The sequence below is a fragment of the Leptodactylus fuscus genome, chromosome 11, assembly GCF_031893055.1.
Source record: "Leptodactylus fuscus isolate aLepFus1 chromosome 11, aLepFus1.hap2, whole genome shotgun sequence".
Lineage (NCBI taxonomy): Eukaryota > Metazoa > Chordata > Amphibia > Anura > Leptodactylidae > Leptodactylus > Leptodactylus fuscus.
This window is the reverse complement of record NC_134275.1, coordinates 11,459,925-11,482,395: the sequence shown is the minus strand read 5'-3', so window position 1 is coordinate 11,482,395 and position 22,471 is coordinate 11,459,925. Positions and strand designations below refer to the sequence as shown.

General features: G+C 43.2%; 1 protein-coding gene across 2 annotated transcripts in view; it reads right to left on the bottom strand.

The window, feature by feature from the left end:
• Positions 1-22,471, bottom strand: part of COL5A1 (collagen type V alpha 1 chain) — a 111,054-nt gene that overhangs the window by 47,661 nt on the left and 40,922 nt on the right. For both annotated transcript variants that reach the window (XM_075260690.1, XM_075260691.1), the window contains exons 5-13: positions 14,460-14,591; positions 14,078-14,215; positions 11,493-11,753; positions 10,984-11,148; positions 10,483-10,542; positions 7,531-7,572; positions 7,224-7,286; positions 2,721-2,795; positions 846-938 (exon numbers count right to left, since the gene is read on the bottom strand). In XM_075260690.1, the coding sequence (XP_075116791.1) occupies positions 846-938; positions 2,721-2,795; positions 7,224-7,286; positions 7,531-7,572; positions 10,483-10,542; positions 10,984-11,148; positions 11,493-11,753; positions 14,078-14,215; positions 14,460-14,591 (1,029 nt within the window). The remainder of the gene's footprint in view (positions 1-845; positions 939-2,720; positions 2,796-7,223; positions 7,287-7,530; positions 7,573-10,482; positions 10,543-10,983; positions 11,149-11,492; positions 11,754-14,077; positions 14,216-14,459; positions 14,592-22,471) is intronic.

Genomic DNA, 22,471 nt, shown 5'->3' with positions numbered 1-22,471 from the left:
TGTAAAGGCAGGCAACACAGAAATTCGCACTTTTTCTGAACTTTGAAAATCAATTAAAAATCCCAAAAAATTTCTAGAATTTTTTTTTCTTCACATTTTGCATTCTCTGACACACTATTACCAAATAACAAAATCTCAAAAGAATTAAAAATATAGAGGGAAAAATCATTGGTTCACCTGACACGGAATGACCCAGAAATGTTTTCATTGTTGATATTTAGTTTTACTTTTATCCCATGATGCATCATTTCCAGCAGTCCCATAGGTGCACCTGACACCTGTGAGGGAATGGGAGCAATGACCCTTTCAGATTATCAAGTATCGTCCACTTCTGAAGGACTGCTCATGGGCCCATTGAGATCACTGGGGAATTCACTTTTTTAGTTTTTATCCAATTACCTGGATCAGAAACAAAATATTCATTGGACAGTCTGAGATTTCTTTAGATATAGTTATAAGGGCTATAAGAGACTCTCTATGGGGGCTGTATAAGCCGCTCTCCATCTATAAAGTAATGAGCATGTGCAGGATAGGCAACTTGGAGAAGCAAAGCTGCAGCGTAAAGCATAGGGGAGGGACAGTACAGTAGTCTAAGCCTCTTTCCCGTTAATTGCTGACCTCATTCATACTAACATATTATCCTGTACCTGTATTACTATGCTGCTGTAACATGCTGAAATTTCCCCAATGTGGGACTATTAAAGTATTATCTTATCTTATCTTAAATTACAAGGTGAAAGACACTGGTGATAAAGCAGCAATGCTCTGTTAACTTATTTCTTACAAGTCGTGATATACTTTACATGGTTGCCAGCAATATATATCAGTATAAGCAGCTCACTTACTCTGGCCTGCTGTAAAATGGCTTGAGCCTGGGCTTCCTGTGCAGAAACTTGGGGTCCTTTAGAGGAACCGTCTCCTCCACTTGAGAATCGGAACTAAGAATAGAGAAGAAGAAGAGAGAATATGAACCTGATGGAGCAAAGACACAGCTGGACAGCCATAGCGGATAGGGCAGAGCCGCCGACATATCCCAATACATCTGTGATCCCTGAATATAAAGGTGAGGCCATAGTGAATGTGCACGCCCGGCTCATGTGATCCCTGAATATACAGGTGAGGCCATAGTGAATATGGATACCTGGCTCATGTGATGCCTGAATATACAGGTGAGGCCATAGTGAATATGGATACCTGGCTCATGTGATGCCTGAATATACAGGTGAGGCCATAGTGAATGTGCACACCTGGCTCATGGGATCCGTGAATATACAGGTGAGGCCATAGTGAGTGCGCACACCCGGCTCATGTGATGCCTGAATATACAGGTAAGGCTATAGTGAATGTGCACACCTGGCTCAGAGCTCACGCTGGGCACCCGCTATCATGAAGCCAGATCTGCAGTTTAGTCTCGGCAGTAAGGATGCCATTGTGTTGACTACAAACAAACCCGGTGACATTTTTATTCCCATCTACCCGGCTGCTTTTATACAGGATAAAAACGGTTCTCTCCTTAAAACAGATCTTAGATTTATTCCTGCTTAAAAGGCCCTATCAAGACTCCATGAAATTGCTGGGTATTGAATTATACATAAATCACAAACGTATCATAAGGATTTTACTGCAGAAAGGAGAGGGCAACGAGCCACAGACATAACGCCTAATGAGTGAACGTTTAACCTGTGCTATGCCAGAGGATTTTTATAACATTTGTCCTATAGTAATCCCAGTATGAACACTGCGCCCTCTAGTGGCAAAGGCAAAAACTGCGTCCTTTACATACCAAATACCAATGCTCAATTACATCATGTATTCTGCTTCAGTCACAATTAAAGCTGCATTCACAATCTGCTGGACAGACATACCTAACGTGACAGATTAGCTGAGGTCCCATAATTCACTGCATTACTGGTATAAACCTTCTATCGCCCAGAATACAGCCCAGCATTCTCTGTATCCACACTGAACCATCTCATCAAGGAGAACCAGCCATGGTGAAGCTGTAAATACAGCTCTGGATGTGACTGGAGTATAAATCAGGATACTCTACAGAACTACAAGGAAAGTAAAGCCATACAATGAGGTTGAATGGTGGCGCGTTGTGCTGCATAGTCACCAGGCAGATCAATGGATCCCATATGTGAGCTCCTGCGATCTAGCAATGATCACTGGATCCACCTCCACTCACCAACTCTCCAGCGGACTATTTATTAGAGGCTGTATGGCATCCTGTGACCAAGTCGCACATCTAGTTTCTATGCGGATTTGGCAGGAGCGTGAGCTTTGTGACTCGGCTTCAATCAGATGATTGTTCTTTTGATGCAAACAGCAATTCAAACTAATAGGAATCTTCCAGCCACCTGACAACAATTCACTGCAATTTTTCTTTCTTTCTGACATTGTATATTGTGGAAATACGTTTGTGACAGCTGCATTCAGTGCAGCCAGAAAAAAGGAGGAAGAATTGCTCCTTACATCCAGCTCTGATAGCAAATCAACATGTGGGTGTGAGGTGTGATCGAGTCACAATGGTAGGGAAGGGGTTTGGCAGAATTGTTAAATATTGCTGCTCCTATGACTAGGAATTGTATTGCTTGTGTTACTGGTAAGACATTGCTCTTATGATGCCACACACAAAGACACAGTAAGAAAGTCATCTCCATATTGTATAAGACATTAGTTCGGCCAATGAGCTTTATACCGTCTTACAGGTGACTTACAGGTAACATGATCATAGTGCCGGGAGGTCCGGGTAATCCGTCAGCACCTGGAAGTCCTCCTCTTCCTGGAGGTCCCTAAGGGGACAAAACAGACAAATTGTAAAACACAATACAGCAATACAACATCTAGAAGTGCCTACAAAAAACTAAATCATTTCATCAGATCCAGGAGCCAAAGCCTAAACCACTATATCATTCCTGTACCATGGGCTCTGCGCTGCACATGTGTTTGCAATGGTGCAATCTCTGGTTGTGTTGAGGCCTGAAATGTGGACCAGCTTAATAAGTAGGAACTGAATTGATCATCCTATAGAAGGCCCTATAAGATATGATATAACTCAATGAACTGTGGCAGAATCTGCTGCCTCTGCCATTACAATCTGAATGTATTGATCTATTTTGGTATGTATGACGAGAGGATCAGAATTAATGATGGAGAATCTTACCTGACATAGAACATAACTGAATGTAATGTCATAAGCATCTGTTACTGCTGAACGCTATATAATCAGCAGAGCAGCGAGCGGCTGCAGCATAAACCCTGTGTAAATCTGATTTCAGGGCCAGGTGCATTGACAATCGGCCTGATGTTTAATGCATGAATGGGCAGGAATCCGTCAGGGGAGATGACTGCTGTACACAATGCATTGACAGGCAGAAAATAAAACAATTAACAATTACAGAGACTTTTATGCTGATCATAGACTGGGAAGAATGACAGTAAATGGCTCCTGCGCTTAATAAAACTATTTCCTGCATCTGCTTTTCAGATCCAGGTCACAAAGTGTTCTTCATGTGTACAAGGATCTACAAAACCCTCTAATGGTCCCTGTCTACAGTATCCCGCTCTGGAAAGGGAAATACGACATGAACACCTTTATAGGTTATGTGAGAATGACAACTATGTAGTCGTATGCACATCACGGAGCATTACCACCATCTGTCCACTAGGCGGCACTATGGAATGTTCCATTTTAGCTGCACCCCACATCGCCCCAGTGACATCTGCTGTATGTTTGTACATTGCACAGCCCACCAATAAATAATAATAAAATGTATAAATGTGGATATTGCGGGAATATTTGGCGGTTTATCACTAAGGGCACCCGGCACCTGATGAAAGTGTCATGCCAGGCAGGAAAAGGTTAATTTTCAGGACTGTTCTCCCATCATTCACCAGCCCTCCCGCTATCGTTGGCTTACACCGTACATGACACACCCTACAAACAATTCCTCTTCTTAATTAAAACCATACGAGCCAATTGTAAGAAATGATGTCATGTGTTTCTGCTGTACTGCTGGGAGAAATAACAAGTCCTGGCTTCTCATGGCCGCCATTGGTCCCTGGTGGGATGGGGAACATGACCTGGGCTCTGAGGGGCTGACCTGCTTTACAGTCCTACTAACAGAGCCTTAAATTTCACCACCAATGTAATAGAGCGTGACATGACACAAATCTGCAGAAGAGAATTCCCTCTGGTAACAAAAGTCATCAGAGACAGAAGACACTACAGCATCAAAGAGCCATATTGTGATCCAAAGACAGTACTACAGAGCTGTAATCCATAGTCTCAGTACTACAGAGCTGTAATCCATAGTCTCAGTACTACAGAGCTTGTTGTAGTACCGTGTTACACTAGGTTCACACTAGCACCCAGAGTCCGTTCTCAGCTTTCCGTCTTCTGCATGCAGAAGACGTTAAAGAGGACCTTTCACCATATCTGGGCACAGGCAGTGTTATATACTGCCAGAAAGCTGACAGTGCGCTGAATTCAGCGCACTGTCGGCTTTCCCGATCCGTGCCCGGTGTAAAGCGCTATCGGTCCCGGTACCGTAGTGCTTTACAGTCAGAAGGGCGTTTCTGACCATTAGCCAGAGACGTCCTTCTGCCTCGCGGCGCCAATCGCGCTGTGCTGTGGAGCGGGGAGAAACTCCCCCCTCCCGTTCCTGATAGTGCTAGTCTACGGACAAGCTGTGTGAGCAGAGGGAGGGGGCGTTCCTCCCCGCTCCAAGCACAGCGCGATTGGCGCCGCGAGGCAGAAGGACGCCTCTGGCTAATGGTCAGAAACGCCCTTCTGACCATAGAAGAGCTACGGTACCGGGCCGTAAGCTCTTTACACCGGGCACAGATCGGGAAAGCCGACAGTGCGCTGAATTCAGCGCACTGTCAGCTTTCTGGCAGTATATAACACTGCCTGTGCCCAGATATGGTGAAAGGTCCTCTTTAAGCTGTCAGACCGGGTCTGGCCGTGAGCGCTGGTGAGCGTTATGAGCTCTCTGCCGCAAAACCGTTTTTTTTTTTTTTTTAAATCGGACACAGAGTACTGCATGTACGACTCTGTGCCCGATTAAAAAAAAAACAAAAAAAAAACAAACGGTTTTTGCGGCGGAGAGCATAAAACGCTCACGGCCAGACATCTTCAGCCCCATTCAAATGAATGGGTATGAAAGAGTCCTGCAGGTTTCCCTCTCCTGCTCAGTTTTGTGCAGGAAACGGAAACCTGCATGAACGGAGACCGGGAGCAGATGTGAACGAGCCCTTAGCCAGTGTGTATGAAATATAAAAAACAGAAAACTTGAGAGTATTCCCTTGCCAAAACATTTCTGCAATGAAGATCATAATATCACCAATGACATGAAAATTTTGATTTTAAGAAGGAATTTTAAATCAAGGAAACAGCGACTGATTCATGAATACAAGAGCATGACCCTATTTAACACTGTGGAGAATGGAATGAACGTCTCACATAGGTTCATGTCATGCTATAGAAATCACTGAACTAAGACAGCCACAAAGATAAGAACCTGGGACCTGGGAATTGTTTACATGTTTATACTAATAAGCCTCTTCTCCTTATCCCCCTCCCTCCTGAAATCTTATCCCTATGTGTCCTGTTGTACATAAATATGCAGCCTTCAGAAATTGTTCTTAGTTATATCTGAAGAAGAAGCCAGAGAGCTTCGAAACGTTGTAATCTGTCATCATTATAAGTTAGCCACTAAAAAAGGTATCACCTACTGAAGACTCAAGTTTTTTGTTTTTTTATATTTCATACTACAGAGCTGTAATCCATAGTCTCAGTACTACAGAGCTGTAATCCATAGTCTCAGTACTACAGAGCTGTAATCCATAGTCTCAGTACTACAGAGCTATGGGGATAATGTCACTCCTTAGGGAGAGACCACCTTTTCAGGTGTGTGGAGACTTATACAGCCATAGTTGCTCCACTGCAAGGGAACATGGGAGGAATATGCAAATCTGTCTCCCAAGATGTAAACCGGGAGACAATGTGTCTGTTATGCTGCCCTCTTCTGGGAAAGTCGGGCATGATCTTCAGGGTGCTTCCCAATAGAGGGCAGCATAACAGAGGCACTGTCTCCCGGTTTACATCTTGGGAGACAGATTTGCATATTCTTCCCATACTACAGAGCTGTAATCCATAGACATTACTACAGAGCTGTAATCCATAGTCTCAGTACTACTGAGCTGTAATCCATAGTCTCAGTACTACAGAGCTGTAATCCATAGTCTCAGTACTACAGAGCTGTAATCAATAGTCTCAGTACTACAAAGCTGTAATCCATAGTCTCAGTACTACAAAGCTGTAATCCATAGTCTCAGTACTACAGAGCTGTAATCCATAGTCTCAGTACTACAGAGCTGTAATCCATAGTCTCAGTACTACAAAGCTGTAATCCATAGACAGTACTACAGAGCTGTAATCCATAGTCAGTACTACAGAGCTGTAATCCATAGTCTCAGTACTACAGAGCTGTAATCCATAGTCTCAGTACTACAAAGCTGCAATCCATAGTCTCAATACTACAGAGCTGTAATCCATAGTCTCAGTACTACAGAGCTGTAATCCATAGTCTCAGTACTACAAAGCTGTAATCCATAGACAGTACTACAGAGCTGTAATCCATAGTCAGTACTACAGAGCTGTAATCCATAGTCTCAGTACTACAGAGCTGTAATCCATAGTCTCAGTACTACAGAGCTGCAATCCATAGTCTCAGTACTACAGAGCTGTAATCCACAGTCTCAGTACTACAGAGCTGTAATCCATAGTCTCAGTACTACAGAGCTGTAATCCATAGACAGTACTACAGAGCTGTAATCCATAGTCTCAGTACTACAGAGCTGTAATCCATAGACAGTACTACAGAGTTGTAATCCATAGTCAGTACTACAGAGCTGTAATCCATAGTCTCAGTACTACAGAGCTGTAATCCATAGTCTCAGTACTACAGAGCTGTAATCCATAGTCTCAATACTACAGAGCTGTACAGCTTCACGGGGGAAACATAGATACAACATCTCTGAAGTAACCAGACGTTTATTCAGAGTTTATCTATGGTCTTATAGGAAGTTCTAGAACATCACAGGAGACAGCTTGGCTATACATCAGCATTAGTTATTCCGGTGGTGAGGGCTACAAATACATTACACGCTACATACAATTGTTCTGATTCAGTTCTAGTAATACAATGGGTTCTTACTCTTTCACCGGGGTCACCAGGAGGACCAGGGGGGCCAGATGTACCAGGGGGGCCAGGATAACCCTGAATAAAATGGAGAAATTGCATCAGTTTCAAAACTGGTAACCAGATAATGAAATGACATGGCCATCATGCAGCTACAATATACTGGCCCTCTAAACTAGAATTACATGTCACTAGTGTCCAATCTGTGGTGAGATTACACCTCCAAGCATGCTGGAAGTTGTAGTTTTACACCAGCTGTAGAATCAAGGTTAGAGACTGTATCATTTTACTGGGCTCCTATGTAAACATGCAGGTTACTTACAGCAGGCCCTTCTGGACCAGGGGGGCCTTCAATCAGCATTCCCTGTAAGGAAAGACACAAACATGAGTGACACATTACTACAATCTATCTACCTGTGTACAGAGGCATCTACACAACTTATTCTCAATTTCATGAATGTCAAATGTTAAAAATAAATAAATAAAATAATAAAATCACCAAAACTAAAACGATGCTATAGTGATAGTGGAAAGGGCCTGAAAATGACCAGTGCCCAGGCGGAGGCGCAGATAGGAGAGGACTTATACTATGGACATGGCATCTCTATTAGTATTCACCGTCAGCAGATGGAAGGACGTGGAATGGTAAACTTTGTACTTATATGCTAAAAACTCTGCAGCTTCTACAGATAAACTGTGATCATTGGAAAAAAGCAACAAGAAAACGGCGAGAAGGAGCACAATGTCTGCACGGGCAGCACAGTGGCTCAGTGGTTAGCACTGCAGCCTTGCAGCGCTGGAGTCCTGCGTTCAAATCCTGCCAAGGACGACATCTGCAAGGAGCTTGTATGTTCTCCCCGTGTTTGCGTGGGGTTTCCTCCCACACGCCAAAGACATACTGATAGGGAATGTAGATTGTGAGCCCTATATGGGACAGTGACTGTCAATGTCTGTAAAGCGCTGCAGAATATGATGGCGCTATACAAGTAAGTAATATAATATAATAATAAATTTCATTTATATAGCACCAACATATTCCGCAGCGCTGTACAATTTGTAGGGTTCAAATACAGACAGAAAGATACATTACAAAGAAAGTCATTTCACACAATGAGACTGAGGGCCCTGCTCGCAAGAGCTTACAATCTATGAGGTAGAGGGGGTGACACAAGAGGTAGCAGGGGCGGCATTGCTTATGCAGAGGTCAGACACTTTTGTAATAGAGGTGACTGTCATTGCATAAACATAAGACTTTATGAGCCGTGGACAGTCGTGTCCTTTAACATGTGGATGGAGCTTGGACCTATAAAGTTAGCATGAGATGACATCATATCATGTGGGGAAATGTGGGAGCGGGGACAGAGGAGGGTTAAGGGTTTACGTAAAGGTCCTGCAGCGGTGTACGAGGCTAAAGCTACTCCATTGTATAATGAGATGTTCTGTAAATTTCCAATGGACCAATACATATAAGACGAATGTCAACTGAACCCCCAATTTCTCATGTGTATGGGGGGGGGGGGGAGAGTTTCTCTCAACTCTCCTTCTGCAGGAAGGGGAAGCTGTTAGTCGCATCAGCATTTGGCTGATGGCTATATAATGTGTATGGCCAGCTAACGTTTCCACTCCACAACAGTTTAGGGGAGCGTTCACACTACCGTTGGTTTCTGTCAGCAGTGTCTGTGGCTATTATCCGTACAAGATTTTAACAGCGGACACTAGCTGGTCCGTCTGAAATTTCCATTCACTTCAATGGGATTTTATCTTGAGTTCGCTTACACCCATGTCCATTTTTTCAAGTGGACAAAAAAATCCTACATGCAAGTGTCCGTTATTTTTTTTAACATTGAAGTCTATGGGTAATGGGCTTCTAACGGACAGTAAGGGCTAGTTCACACGGAATCTTTTGGCAGCTTTGAATATGATTTAACATCCAGTAAGAATCCGGAAAATGTTGAGGTATTCAAAGTCTATTACGAAGTTGTAGAACATTTCATTGCACAACAATTAATGCTCTATTTACATTAAACTAGAAACCCCTTTAAGGACAAAAGATGCACAAGGCTCGGTAATGGGCCCCGGTAACCCCGGAAAGGGTCTTTTCTATGCTATACTATTTACTGTGCACAAAACAATCAAATCCAAGGACCTCGAGCCTCAATAAGATTTGTTGGGCCACATACCCTCTGTGGGTGGCAGGACAAACATGTGCTTAGTGTTTAACACAAAAGCCCCCTCACCCCCCATCAGCTGGAAATCTGTCACTGGGATAATACTCAACCTCCCAAGAAATTCCAAGCAGCTGTAAAGCAATATAGAAAGAGGAGTGAGAAGTGTCCGGAGCAGCCGGTGGGGATGTCTATGGAGGGGGCTATTCTATATGATCCGATATAATAGTAATAGCCACATAATGTGTATTTATATCTAAAACAAAACAGAAACATGAAATCTACAGATCTGGGTGCATAAAAGTGTGGACAGCGAACCCCACAGTGCAAAGAAATTCAGTGGTTGGCACTGGTATCATCTGGGCCCCTGACAATATTTGCTCTGCTGTTTGTGTTGTTTGGATTTCAGGGCATCTGGGAAAACTCTTGACATGTAGATGAGAGCCAAATGTTTACATTACCTACAACAATGGGAAAGGGGGCTTAACCCCATCATTACCAAAAACCTAGGGTACCTCGTAAGGTCCATTTTCTGACATTGCCATACAATGGCATACAACACCTATAATATTCCAGGATTATGCTTTAGAAAGTATATAGCATGGTTGGGTGAACTGGCCCAACAGAGGCTAAAGGGACACCCATGGGGAGATTGGAGCGTTATTGATATGCTTGGTATATATGGCAGGAGCTTTCCCAGTGAATACACCAAATGGACTCTGCAAATGCAGTAGAAAGTGGGAGATCCTGTAAGTTCTGTATTTGTAATGTCCTGAGTGGAAATAGCAAACATGTAAAGGAGGAACTGATCGCTAGGTTAGCAGATGAACTTCAGAGTTGTTTTTCCCCCTTTCCATCTGAAAAAAAAACAAACCTAAACCTGCCATAAGGGGGCGCTGCTGTGGTCACAGATACAATGATTTGCTAAAAAAATAAAATAGTTCTTTAATTCTCCTCACATCATATCCGTCAATCAGCAAACAGTGACTTAACTAATCTTATCAGACTGTTACAGACGACTCACATCAGAGCGGCGACCTACAGCAGATGCCGCACATTTACAGATGGTGAAACACAAGAATTAAGCTGCTCAGGAGGCAGAAACTTACCGGTTCAATAATGGCTGGTTCTCCCTTTTGTCCCTTCTCGCCTCGTGCGCCTCCTCCCACCTGGAAAGGAACAGTGATATAAAGTTAGAAAAATAGTATCTTACCGAAATACTTTAGATAATATTCATTTATGTGTATATGTAATGTATAATGACAGCAAATCCTGGCACCCTCACATATCATGAAGTTCTTCAGTAATCGCTCATGTAACTTTTATTAACGTGCAGTCACTCCTTCTGACCTACAGAGGGCGCTCTTACATGAAGAAAACATGATGGGCATGAATGAAGGCAAGTGGAGAAGGACACAATAAGTGAGGGGTCTCCCAGGGACATCATTTACAAGGACAGAGCCTCAATATGATGTATCCTGTACAAAGACCTTGAAAACCAAGTCATTCTTTTATGTCACTTCCAAGTAGATTTTCTGCTATTTAAATTACAAGAAAATAAATGATCTACCAAGAAGTCTGACAGGGCTCAACGTGAAGTGTAGTAATACCTCGAAGATATCATCGGTAATGGCAGGAGAACCTTTTATATTCGTTTCGGAGTTTTCAAACTCTGAGTAGTCATAAATGGTTTCGTAGTTCTCTACCGTTTCCTCCGTGAAACCTTCATCAATGTTTTCTCGGTGTCTTGAGCCTGCACCACTGTCCGCAGAGCCCTGAAATTGGAGGACACAATATTTCCATCATAAGGAGAATGTTATTAGCACTTATTAGGCTTCACCGGGGATATGATCGAAAACACAAGGACAATTCTCTTTATTTGTATAAAATGCATCTAAAAGAAAAATTAAACAATCTGGATTAATAATCTCAGCCAAAACCTTGCTTGGTGTGACCCTGCAGTCGTCTGCTACTCCATGCTTCTGTCTTATCACATCTTCTTGCCAAAACAAAAAGACTGTAGAAAAGGGATAATGGAAGAGGAACCCCAGACAAGAGCAGGATCAGACTACACCGAGGACACGCAGGGTTATATGTGAAATATACGAGCGCCCCTTACACTTGAGTTGCTGACCACAGTCACGATGCTGGTAACAACTTCTACATTTCTGTCGATGGAAGCGGTATCCACGGTCTCCCTTTCCTCCCCTTCTGAATAGATGGTTTCCTCATCTGGTTGTGCGGTGTAATAATATTCCTGCCCACCATAGTTATAGTCATAGGTTGTCGGATCCACTACTTTGCTATCCACTTTGCTTTCAACAAATGCAGCTTGGGTAGTTACAATAGCAGGGGCTTCAGTGGGGGCCTGAGTTTCTTCCTGAAAGTCAAAATCAGGACAAAGTGTCAAATCTATAATCTGGAAATAACAATGAATTTACAAAGAAGAATGAGCATCACTATCTGGTCTTAAAGAGGACCTTTCACATCCTTGGGCACATGCGGTGTAATACACCGCTGTAACCACTGGAAAGCCAACAATGCACTAAATTCAGCGAACTATCGGCTTTCCCGTTCTGTGCCCCCACTGAAGAGCTATCGGTGTCGGTACCATAGCGCTTCAGTGTCAGATGGGCACTGTCAGAAACGCCCCTCCTCACAGTAGAGTCTATTGCGCTGTACTGTGAGAGAGGGCATTACTTATCGCCCAGCCATAATACAGTAATATATAACTGTACTAGCTTTTACCCGCGACTTCGTCTGCGGTGATTTGAGAATTGGGCGGACACAGACGTGTGAAACTGTAAAAGTGCTTTAAAAAGTTTGGTGGGCTAGCAAATGTGATGTGTTATATTGTGTATGTAGTGATACAGACAATGTGATGTGTTGTATTGTGTATGTAGTGATACAGACAATGTGATGTGTTGTATTGTGTATGTCGTGATACAGACAATGTGATGTGTTGTATTGTGTATGTCGTGGTACAGACAATGTGATGTGTTGTATTGTGTATGTCGTGATACAGACAATGTGATGTGTTGTATTCAGGGGCGGATCCAGGGCCGGGCGAGCCGGGCAACCGCCCGGGGCCCCGCGGCCCGGACCTAACAAAATGGTCCCGGTTGGGCGGTCGGCATGTCCCGATTTCAACTCATCGGTGTCCTACGGACGCCGATGAGCTGAAAACATAGGCGTTTAAAGCAGGAGCTGTCACAGCTCAGCTCCTGCTTTAACGCTGAGCTCCGGCATTTGTAGCCGCGATGTGATGACGTCATCACATCGCGGCTACAATATGTGTATGAGGGAGAGAGAGGAGAGAGATGCAGGGGAACGAAGAAAGGTGAGCGTGTGTGAGAACAGCATTACACTGGGGCAGATGGAGGGGGGCGAGAACAGTATGACGCTGGGGCAGATGAACGGAGGGAGAACAGCATGACACTGGGGCAAATGAAGGGGGGGAGAACGGCATGACACTGGGGCAGATGGAGGGGGGAGAACAACATGACACAGGGGCAGATGAAGGGGGGAGAACGGCATGACACTGAGGCAGATGGAGGGGGAAGAACGGCATGACACTGGGGCAGATGGAGGGGGGAGAACAACATGACACAGGGGCAGATGGAGGGGAGAGAACAGCATGACACTGGGGCAGATGAAGTGGGGAGAACGGCATGACACTGCGCGCGCCGCACGTTTTATTCCCTCTTTCTGGTCTTCAACAGATGGGAAGTACAGGTTAGAAGTGTGAGACCCCCAGTAAGTAGGGCCCCGCCAAAGTCAATTGCCCAGGGCCCCGCAAAACCTGGATCCGCCACTGGTTGTATTTTGTATGTCGTGATACAGACAATGTGATGTGTTGTATTGTGTATGTCGTGATACAGACAATGTGATGTGTTGTATTGTGTATGTCGTGATACAGACAATGTGATGTGTTGTATTGTGTATGTAGTGATACAATGTGATGTGTTGTATTGTGTATGTCGTGATACAGACAATGTGATGTGTTGTATTGTGTATGTCGTGATACAGACAACGTGATGTGTTGTATTGTGTATGTAGTGATACAGACAATGTGATTAGTGGAAAGCTATATGTAAATGTGAGTGAGTAGAGTGAGGGCTACTCCTGAGGTGACAGTAAGGAGTGTGCAGGCAGGTTGAGGCAGGAAATGCCAGGCAGTGTGTGAGAGTCTATAGCTGGGGCTAGGAGTCCTGCTTTTGTGAGTCTCCTGCTAGGAAGCCATGTTGTTTAGTGGCACCAAAAGTAGCCTGTGACTCAATCCTAAGGGAAAACTATGTTTGTGGAAAATTGCACGCAAATCCGTCCAGGCGTTTTAGCGTGATTGAGGAACAAACATCCAAACTCACAAACATCCAAACACACAAACTTTCACACTTATAATATTAGTAGGATTATCCAGGCTGCTCTAACACACTGAGTATCACCATAGCGGGACTATTAAAGGATTATCTTATCTTATATGTCCTAATAGAGCATGGGAAAGCCATATTTGGTGCAAGAAACAAATTACATGTTTGTTTGCAAGTATTAAAGAAAGGGGAGTAACAAATACTGAATAAACTACAAGAAAAAAAACAAAACAAAAGTACCGCGCGGCACCTAGCGCATTGTTTGGGTTTGGTCCTATACATTGAAATACTGAATAAATTCTCTGTATGGCAGGAACCCTGGAAACAGTTTTACCTCTTCAAATTCTGGTTGTCCCCGTACAACTTCCTCGCCTATTGTTTGGGTGGGCTTGCTGGTAGTGGGTTTATCTTCATCTTCATAATATGGGTATTCATAGTAATATCCTTCCTCTCCTTCTGCAGCTTCTGGATACTAAAAAAGAAACAACATACAAGACACAACTGAAACGAAGAGCAAGGAAAGGACAAAACTTACAAACACGACTTCAATTCTAACATTCCTGTAAGGAATTCTGGGTGTTCAACTATTTGCAAGTAAGATGTAGGCTCGGACCAAGGACAGGCTAAAGTTCTTGTAGTCCTGAAATCTAGAAAAATGGAAAGTTCTTGTTTTTCTCAAAGGCTTGACAAATCATTGCATTATTTGGAGGACTTACATATTCATCTTGGTTGGGATCCTGAGACTGGGGAGTATCTGGATTGGCGGTGTCACAGTCCGGGCTGTAGTGTTCACAATAATCGAATGCAGCGCGATGATCCGAAACAATTAAGAGCTGCTGAATGTCTCCCTGAAAGAAAAAAATAATAATAAAATATGAGAAATAGGATTCTAATGTCAATGAAAAAACATTGCAGATCTATATACAAGAGCCGCATACGTTAATAACAATACACTGTAGTTACACATTGCACCAACATATTCCGCAGCACTTTACAAATATTAGGCTAAAAGTACAGACAAAATGAGATCCTACAGGTAATAAATCAATTTGCACAATGGGATTGAGGGCTCTGCTCAAAAATGTTTCGGCCAGTGTCACTGTCCTCTGAGCGTACCACATGGCTTCAACTCTATTCCTGTTTACCTCCTTACAGCCGATGTACTGATGAAGGGCTGTGGGACCGAAATGTTTTTTTTTGGTGGATGCTTATTTTGTGGACACAATAAATCTATAACGTTGGGATATCAATTTTGGGTGACAGAGAAGCCTTTTCTGAGCACCTAGACACTTGATCCAAGTGACAGTACATTACTACGTCTATCTATCTATCTATCTATCTATCTATCTATCTATCTATCTATCTATCTATCTATCTATCTATCTATCCGTCTGTCTGTCTATCTCATATTTATAATAGTTATCAGTGATAGATAATTCTATATATAATAGAGGTCAGTGATAGATAATTCTATGTATAAGTAGTCAATTCTTTGCTCCACGACAGAAAAGCAGAAAATTTGAGCCAACACCGGGAAAATAACCAGGGGGAAAGGCAGGGGCGAGCGGCTTCAAGGTCTCTCCCAATTGTTGATTAAACAAACTAATGCCAGAATGAGACTTCAATTAGGCCGAGTGCCCGGGAATGAATCACAGTCTGAAGTTGCTCAGATCCCAATATGACACAGAGCAGCCGCGCCGGAGGGAAAGGAATTATTTTCAATAGGAATCCAGCTTTCCAGTACAGTGTCAGAGCTGACACAACTGTCCCAGATAGGCAGCCAACTGGGAGAGACAGCCCGTCCCATATCCAGTAGACTCAGTAGGGAGAAAGTTAGTGAACCCTAAGTGTAATTTCCAATACTCTGACTTATCTTACAATACATAAGCAGATAAATCAGACTGGTAAAGGGGATGTCATTGTCACACTTTCAGTTATTGGATCTACTACTATTGCTGGCAATGACTGAGAACTTTCCATCCCGAGCTGGATCCCCTTCCTGGTCTTGTCCAGCTCACACATCTGCTGAGAGTGTGGACATTGCTCTGTCTCATGGATAGTAGAACTTCTCTCTAGTGTACCCCATCATGTAATAATCTCCGATAGCAGAGACATGTAGACATGTATCATCTCCAGAGACATCAGAGAACTACACAGCACTACTACCCCCATCATGTAATAATCTCCGATAGCAGCGACATGTATCATCTATAGAGACATCAGAGAACTACATATCACTACAACCCCCATCATGTAATGATCTCAGATACCAGCGACATGTATCATCTATAGAGACATCAGAGAACTACTCAGCACTACTACCCCCATCATGTAATAATCTCCGATAGCAGCGACATGTATCATCTCCAGAGATATCAGAGAACTACACAGCACTACTACCTCCATCATGTAATAATCTCCGATAGAAGCGATCTGTATCAGTCTTATACAGTCTTCTGAGCTCTTGTATCCAAGTCTATCATGTATGACACAGTCTACTGAGTTGGTGCATCTAAGAGTATGTTCACACTGAGTGTTTTGGAGGTTGATTTTGAGGTGGAATCCGCCAACCTCCCATTCATTTCAATGGCAGTCAAAAGCGACCAATCTCCAGGTGGATTTGGCCTTGAAAAACCCAATGAAATCAAAGGGAGGTGGAAAAAAACATGAAGTGTTTTTTTTTACGTGGTTTTTGCAAAAACTGCAAAAAAGCGGGGGTTTTTTAAAAGGAAGTTTCCAGGTCCATACAGTGTGCTGGAGAAAAAAAAAAGTGACCAAAACACAACAAAACCCGTATGATATACCATATGATAGCAATAATCCTAATTACTGAAGAAGATTTTTTCAGCCTGCAAAAATCTGTGTGTGAACATACCCTAAACCTATCATGTGGAACACTATGCTGAGATGCTTGCTGTATCTAATCCCATGACATGTGATACCATCTGCTGACCCGTATAACTAGGACAACAAACCCACGGAAAGTCTTTCATTAATACAGGAAGATTAGAATCTGTTGATTTTGGGCAAAACATGGAGCAGGCGAAATGTTATGGGAAAGTTTCAGATTTCAATGTATAAGCCCGGAAAACGTCTGTGCTCACCTAAACATGCATGTATAAGTAATGCTATTCATTCTGACTGTAGGACACAAAGACCAGGGGAGGGGGGGACGACCGACGGATTGGGAATATGTGAGCAACCAAGGTTAAATAGAAAACAGATGCAGACGGCACATTAACTAGGTAACCACAGAATGTTTCTGAAGGAGATGAATGATAGTTTCAATTTCACTACTGCTAAGACAATATTCCCATTTTCCAATCCGCTCGCTTTCTGCTGATGTAAGGGGAACGGAGACTTATTTTGTTCTCGCTTAATATTATGTTTTGAGCGCTGAGAACAGACAGAAGTCTGCAGAAACTATCACATTACGTCCAAGTAGAGTCCGCAGAGTTCATTAAAGGCGGCCAATGTGATGACTTTATGGAAGGTGATCCATATACACATGTCAGAGTCTAAGGTGGAGGAAACGTGAAAAAACAAACCAAAGATTCTCTATGAAAATGTAATCCGACATTATGTCTCCAGAGGCCGGAGAGGAAGGCAGAGGATCAGCAATGAGGAAAAAGCTTCCGGTGTGGAAGGGGTCAGCGAAAAATGAGAGACCCATAAGGAAAATCCCACAGGTCCAGTAGAGTGGGTACAGAAGTTGTACAATATATATATATATATATATATATATATATATATATATATATATATATATATATATATATGCACAGCCAGGCCCTGCATCTATATCTTCAGTTAAGTTTAAGTCTGCATAGAAAGTTTCATTAGGAACAATAGAAGGAATTTTTGCTGGTAAAGTTGTCATACCTCTTGTGTCATCTTCTCTACCTCATAGATTGTAAGCTCTTGTGAGCAGGGCCCTCAGTCCCATTGTGTGAAATGACGTTCTTTGTTTTGTATCTGTCTGTATCTGAACCCTACAAATTGTACAGCGCTGCGGAATATGTTGGCGCTATATAAATAAAAATTATTATTATTATTATTTATAATTATGACCTGTAATAGGGTTGGAGAGGATCAGGAGACATGAGAGGAGCTAAAAAGTCAAAGGACAAAGTTCACCGGCCCAATCTCAGGTCAAACTGCAAGCACCTTGAGAAAACAGACTAAGACAAGGGAACAGAGATGTGTTTTATGGTTTCTTATAGAGATTTATGCCCCTCTGCCAGTCACAACAGTCAGTTCACACATGAACAAAGCATTGGGGGGAAATGCCCTTTAAGACTGTGACCCCTATCCTGACAGATATATGTCACCCTGCAGGAACCTGGCAATGAGACGACAACAAGGCGAGGGAAGAAAGAGCCGCCATAAATACTGGGGGTTAGAAGAAGCTGATGTAAGGTGTATAGTAACTGATAGCAAGCTATGCATTATCTGGAGACTATGGAGACACGCCTGATACTATGAAATAACGCTCATGGTAACTGATACAATGTAACTACTACTGAAGTGTTACATGGCTATTGCTACAAATATAGCTGTAGCATCAGAATAGATACTGAGTAATAAGGCATAAAGCCCCATTACTGATAATATGCAAAGACTATGGGCTGCGTAAACACAAGGTAAAGCCCTGTTCAAATCAGTCATATTAATTTCTGCTGTTCTAATCTGTCATACTGTAGTAATGGGACAACAACAAGACAGCAGTGATGATATAACAGGCCCATCTAACTATAATGGGGTTTGTCTGTAGTACATAATGTGGTGTGGACAGGGTCGTACAGCCATAAAGACTGATGCTAAGCAGCAGCCCCACAGGTGATGGGAACAGTAAAAAGATCAGAAGAATATGAAATAATAGAAGACATAATGCCAGGATTTCTGTGTGTAGGCCGGAGAGATAAGTAATGTTGCCCGATACCCCGCCAGTTCTGAGGAAGACTGATCAGTTTACTTCATCCCCCCAGATGCTACAAGAGAAAAAACATAGACTGTATAAGGTTACCATCACCTCTTATTGTGGCTGATCTCAACTTAGTCTTTCAGGCCACTTACATTGTACATAAAAGGGAGACGTCTGCAGTTTTGCCAGAAAAGGTCTTAAAGTTAAGTTACAAATTCTAAACAACTTTGAGTATCTGTCACAACCTGCAAAACCTCTTCTTCTCGGCTCCGACAGCTCGTACCTCATCATTACTACATTAATCTCAGGGTGAGAGTTACACAGCGCCCAGGTCTATTCCTAACATGGTAACTTTACAGAGAACCTAAAAACTTAGTGCAAATACCTCTCTGTAATATGACATCATATACAACACAACGTCCCTACTGCGGGGCATCGGCATATCGAGGCCCTCCGACATATGTGACCTTAGGCAAATAACATATACAACACATGATAAAAAGCCTATGCCAGGATAGAAGTATCCCTACAGGTTATACATTATGGGGCTCTGTAAGGTTGTTATAGGTTCTCACCTTCATATCCTTAGATTCCCCCTGACACTATGGGCAGAGCACTTCTTCACAATGTCAGACCCGTGTCCATCGTCATTACCAGGTCATGTGACGCAATTGACTATACGCTAGTAGTATCCTAACAAGTCATTGAGCAATGTCATTACAGACACTGAAAGCCCTGAAAGCCTGTGCAAAGGGCCAGAGCCATTCACATTTCTTAGAGGAGGTCGGTCTATCTATTTGGGGCAGGGGACGGGACCTTAATAATTTACATCCTGCAGACTTTTCTCCCAAGAATTTACATCTACTTGTGAAAAAGAGATAATAAAACACCTTAAGGAATAGTCCACAACCGTCACAGCTTAGTGGTTACCGGCCCAGGTAACTCTTATACTTCGCCATGTCCAACAGCCGCCGGGCTCAGGGATTCTCTCAGGCACACTTGGTAGGACACGGTGATAGTTTAGCTGGGGTAAGCCTGAAAAGCTTCGTAAAACACCATGAAAGGAAGAGAGTTTGTGCTAACTAGTCTGGGCCCCGGAAACAAGGCTGCCAGGCAATTATTCACATTTACTTGGCAATAAGTATAACTATTATGTAAATGTGCAGCATAACTATTACATTATACAGAGATAACCCATATATTGTCTGAGGTAGTCATCATTAGGAACAATATGGGAGGGGGGCAGCTCTGATATGGGAACCAACTCTCTCTCTGTCCTATGTGGAAGTGGCACTGGCTGAGCAGGGGGCTGGATTCTCTGGGAGACCCTCACCATCTCTCAGAATAAGGTTCTTTCAGTGGTTTGCTGAGCTGGATGAATAGGACGCTTTGTTCCATGTGACCTGTCAGGCCATGGACGAGCTGTGAGACACGGAATATCTGACAGGCCTTCCATGCTGCTCACTATCTCCCTTGTACCACCAGATGGAAAAAATGAGTAGAGGGGACAGAGATGGCATGGAGGGCTGGAGGCGAGTGTCCGGGACTGATGGCCAAGTGCGACACTTTATTGAGTAGTCCATTAACCATCCGTACAAATGACATCATCCTTTTGGCCTGTGTATATGAGAGATGCAGGAATACGGGGGAATCCAGGGACACTTGGGTCAAGTTTGGTGCTCAGACCATTATACAGTTAGTATAAAGTGTAGCCTAGAGATTATCCCCTATACCGACAAGGAATACATCCTACGCTGGCTTGTATAGACTCTGACAACAAATCAATAGTTGTCAGGTAGCAATGTTTAACTGCTATGTGCTATAGTAATGTGAGAGTCAGAACATAACCTAAGTCTCTCCATACAAGGACAAGAATAAACCTGCAAATGAGAGAATGAACAATTTGTTTTGGCACCTCTCCAGATTCAGAGATCAAGAGCCTGAAAATACCGGGTTGTAGTTTATTCAGTGCAGAGAATACAGGAGCTCACCGTGTTATGATAGAGAATCACGTTTAAGCCTCCATGACCGATGTACGCTCAGCGCGCTTAAACATGCGTGCAATCTGAGAGTTCGCTTTCACAGAGATGACTTTCACATCCAGGTACCAAGATAAAAAGCAACAGAAATAAAAATGGTGTCCTGCATGAAAATAAGAGCAATGGTGGGATGTCTCAAAGATCAGAATGAAGGCTTGGTCAGGCAGCCGGGTCTGGACAGGAACATGCTGCTCACATATACGTATATAGGGTTCAGACGTTAGGTAACTGACTACTATATATTACATATGTTTCACACAATCTAGCCAAAATCAAGTTGCAGAACCGCCAGATATTTCAAGTGGCCAAAGGGGAACACTCAAGATTACTTCATAGGGTTTCTTTTTAGCTTCACATACCATTTGACATAGATTACAATGTGTGCTCACTATAAAGGACTCTCAGACAGACAACATGGCAGGCGGCTGCTTACTACACAGCCAGACACGAGAGCCCTCTGTACCAGACAGGGTTACCCCGCTCTATAGTGCACTAGCCCCTCCAGGGTTCCCATAATACAATAGCACTTGTACAGAAGAGATGGCAAAAGTCAGCGGGTCTCATCGATGGTGCCAAAGAGTATAGTAAGTATACATAAGCTGGAGACAGAGGGCTCACTTCTGGCCTCATAACCTTTCCCATTTGGTCTTGGGGTTGCCTGTCTATATACTGTACAAAAAGATGGGGTCTGAGAATCACAATAAAATATTTAAAGGGGAGTAAAACGGGACTATTGGGGGCAGATGAGCCCTATATAGTAGTATCTTGCTATGGCTTCATGATATTCAGCAGGACTATGGTAAGAAATGAACAGACTTTCCGATAGTAAATCTGGATCACAGTTCACGTCTCCTCTCTATGAACTCGCTCTGGCGCTGTCCCAGACTTATGTACACAGTGAATAACCCTACAGAAGAACATTCCTCCGCCGTCCGACAAGACTCTCACAGAGTTAAACTATTAGTTATTAATGTGAACAAGCTCTTAAAATCCGGTCTGTTTTGTGTCTGGACTTCATCGGCAGTGTGAAACCCCCCTATCCAGCCGTCTTCCCAGGTTCCCATCGGCCAAAACAAATCAAATTAAAATACTTGCACTTGTTTTGACATTTTTCTGTACTGAGTCATGTTGAAAGGGAAAAAAAAAATGTCGTAAAACCCACCGAGGCGATTGCCAGAGAGAGGAATTCTGATCAGATCCTTTGCTTGGAAGAAATTTGTTTCGATATGTAATTAACTGATTAGTTGTGTAGTAAAGAATCAGCCGACAAAGTTTCTTGTTTCTTCCAACGTCGACTTCCCACGCAGACAGTAATGTTATGAGCGGAGCCTCCTTGTGCTGCCGTTCTTCGGCGCCCCCACAATGGCAGCAGGCCAGAAGCCTGGGCTACTTTTTTCCATTAAGCAAACCAGCGGAGGAAGGGGCTTCTCGTGAGTAAACTGGGGGAGATTGTGTCTGGGTATGTGTGGACAGTGGTTAGACACCGACAAGCCTCGCTGTCTGACAAATAATGTACGAGAACACACCATAGAACAACATACACCGATCCATATCCTTAGCTGTAGCTATATAGTTGTCTATAGGGGGCAGTATAGTCACTGGGAGGGGTCGCCAGATACATGGAGGTTTTACAAAGTGCCTGATACCTGCTTGTACTGCGGATTTCTAAAGAAACATAAAAGATTGACAACAAAAAAAGAGCACAAGGTCCATCCGGCCTGTCCTTATAAAGTGTAAGCATTGGAGGAATCTGCAGAGTAGAAAT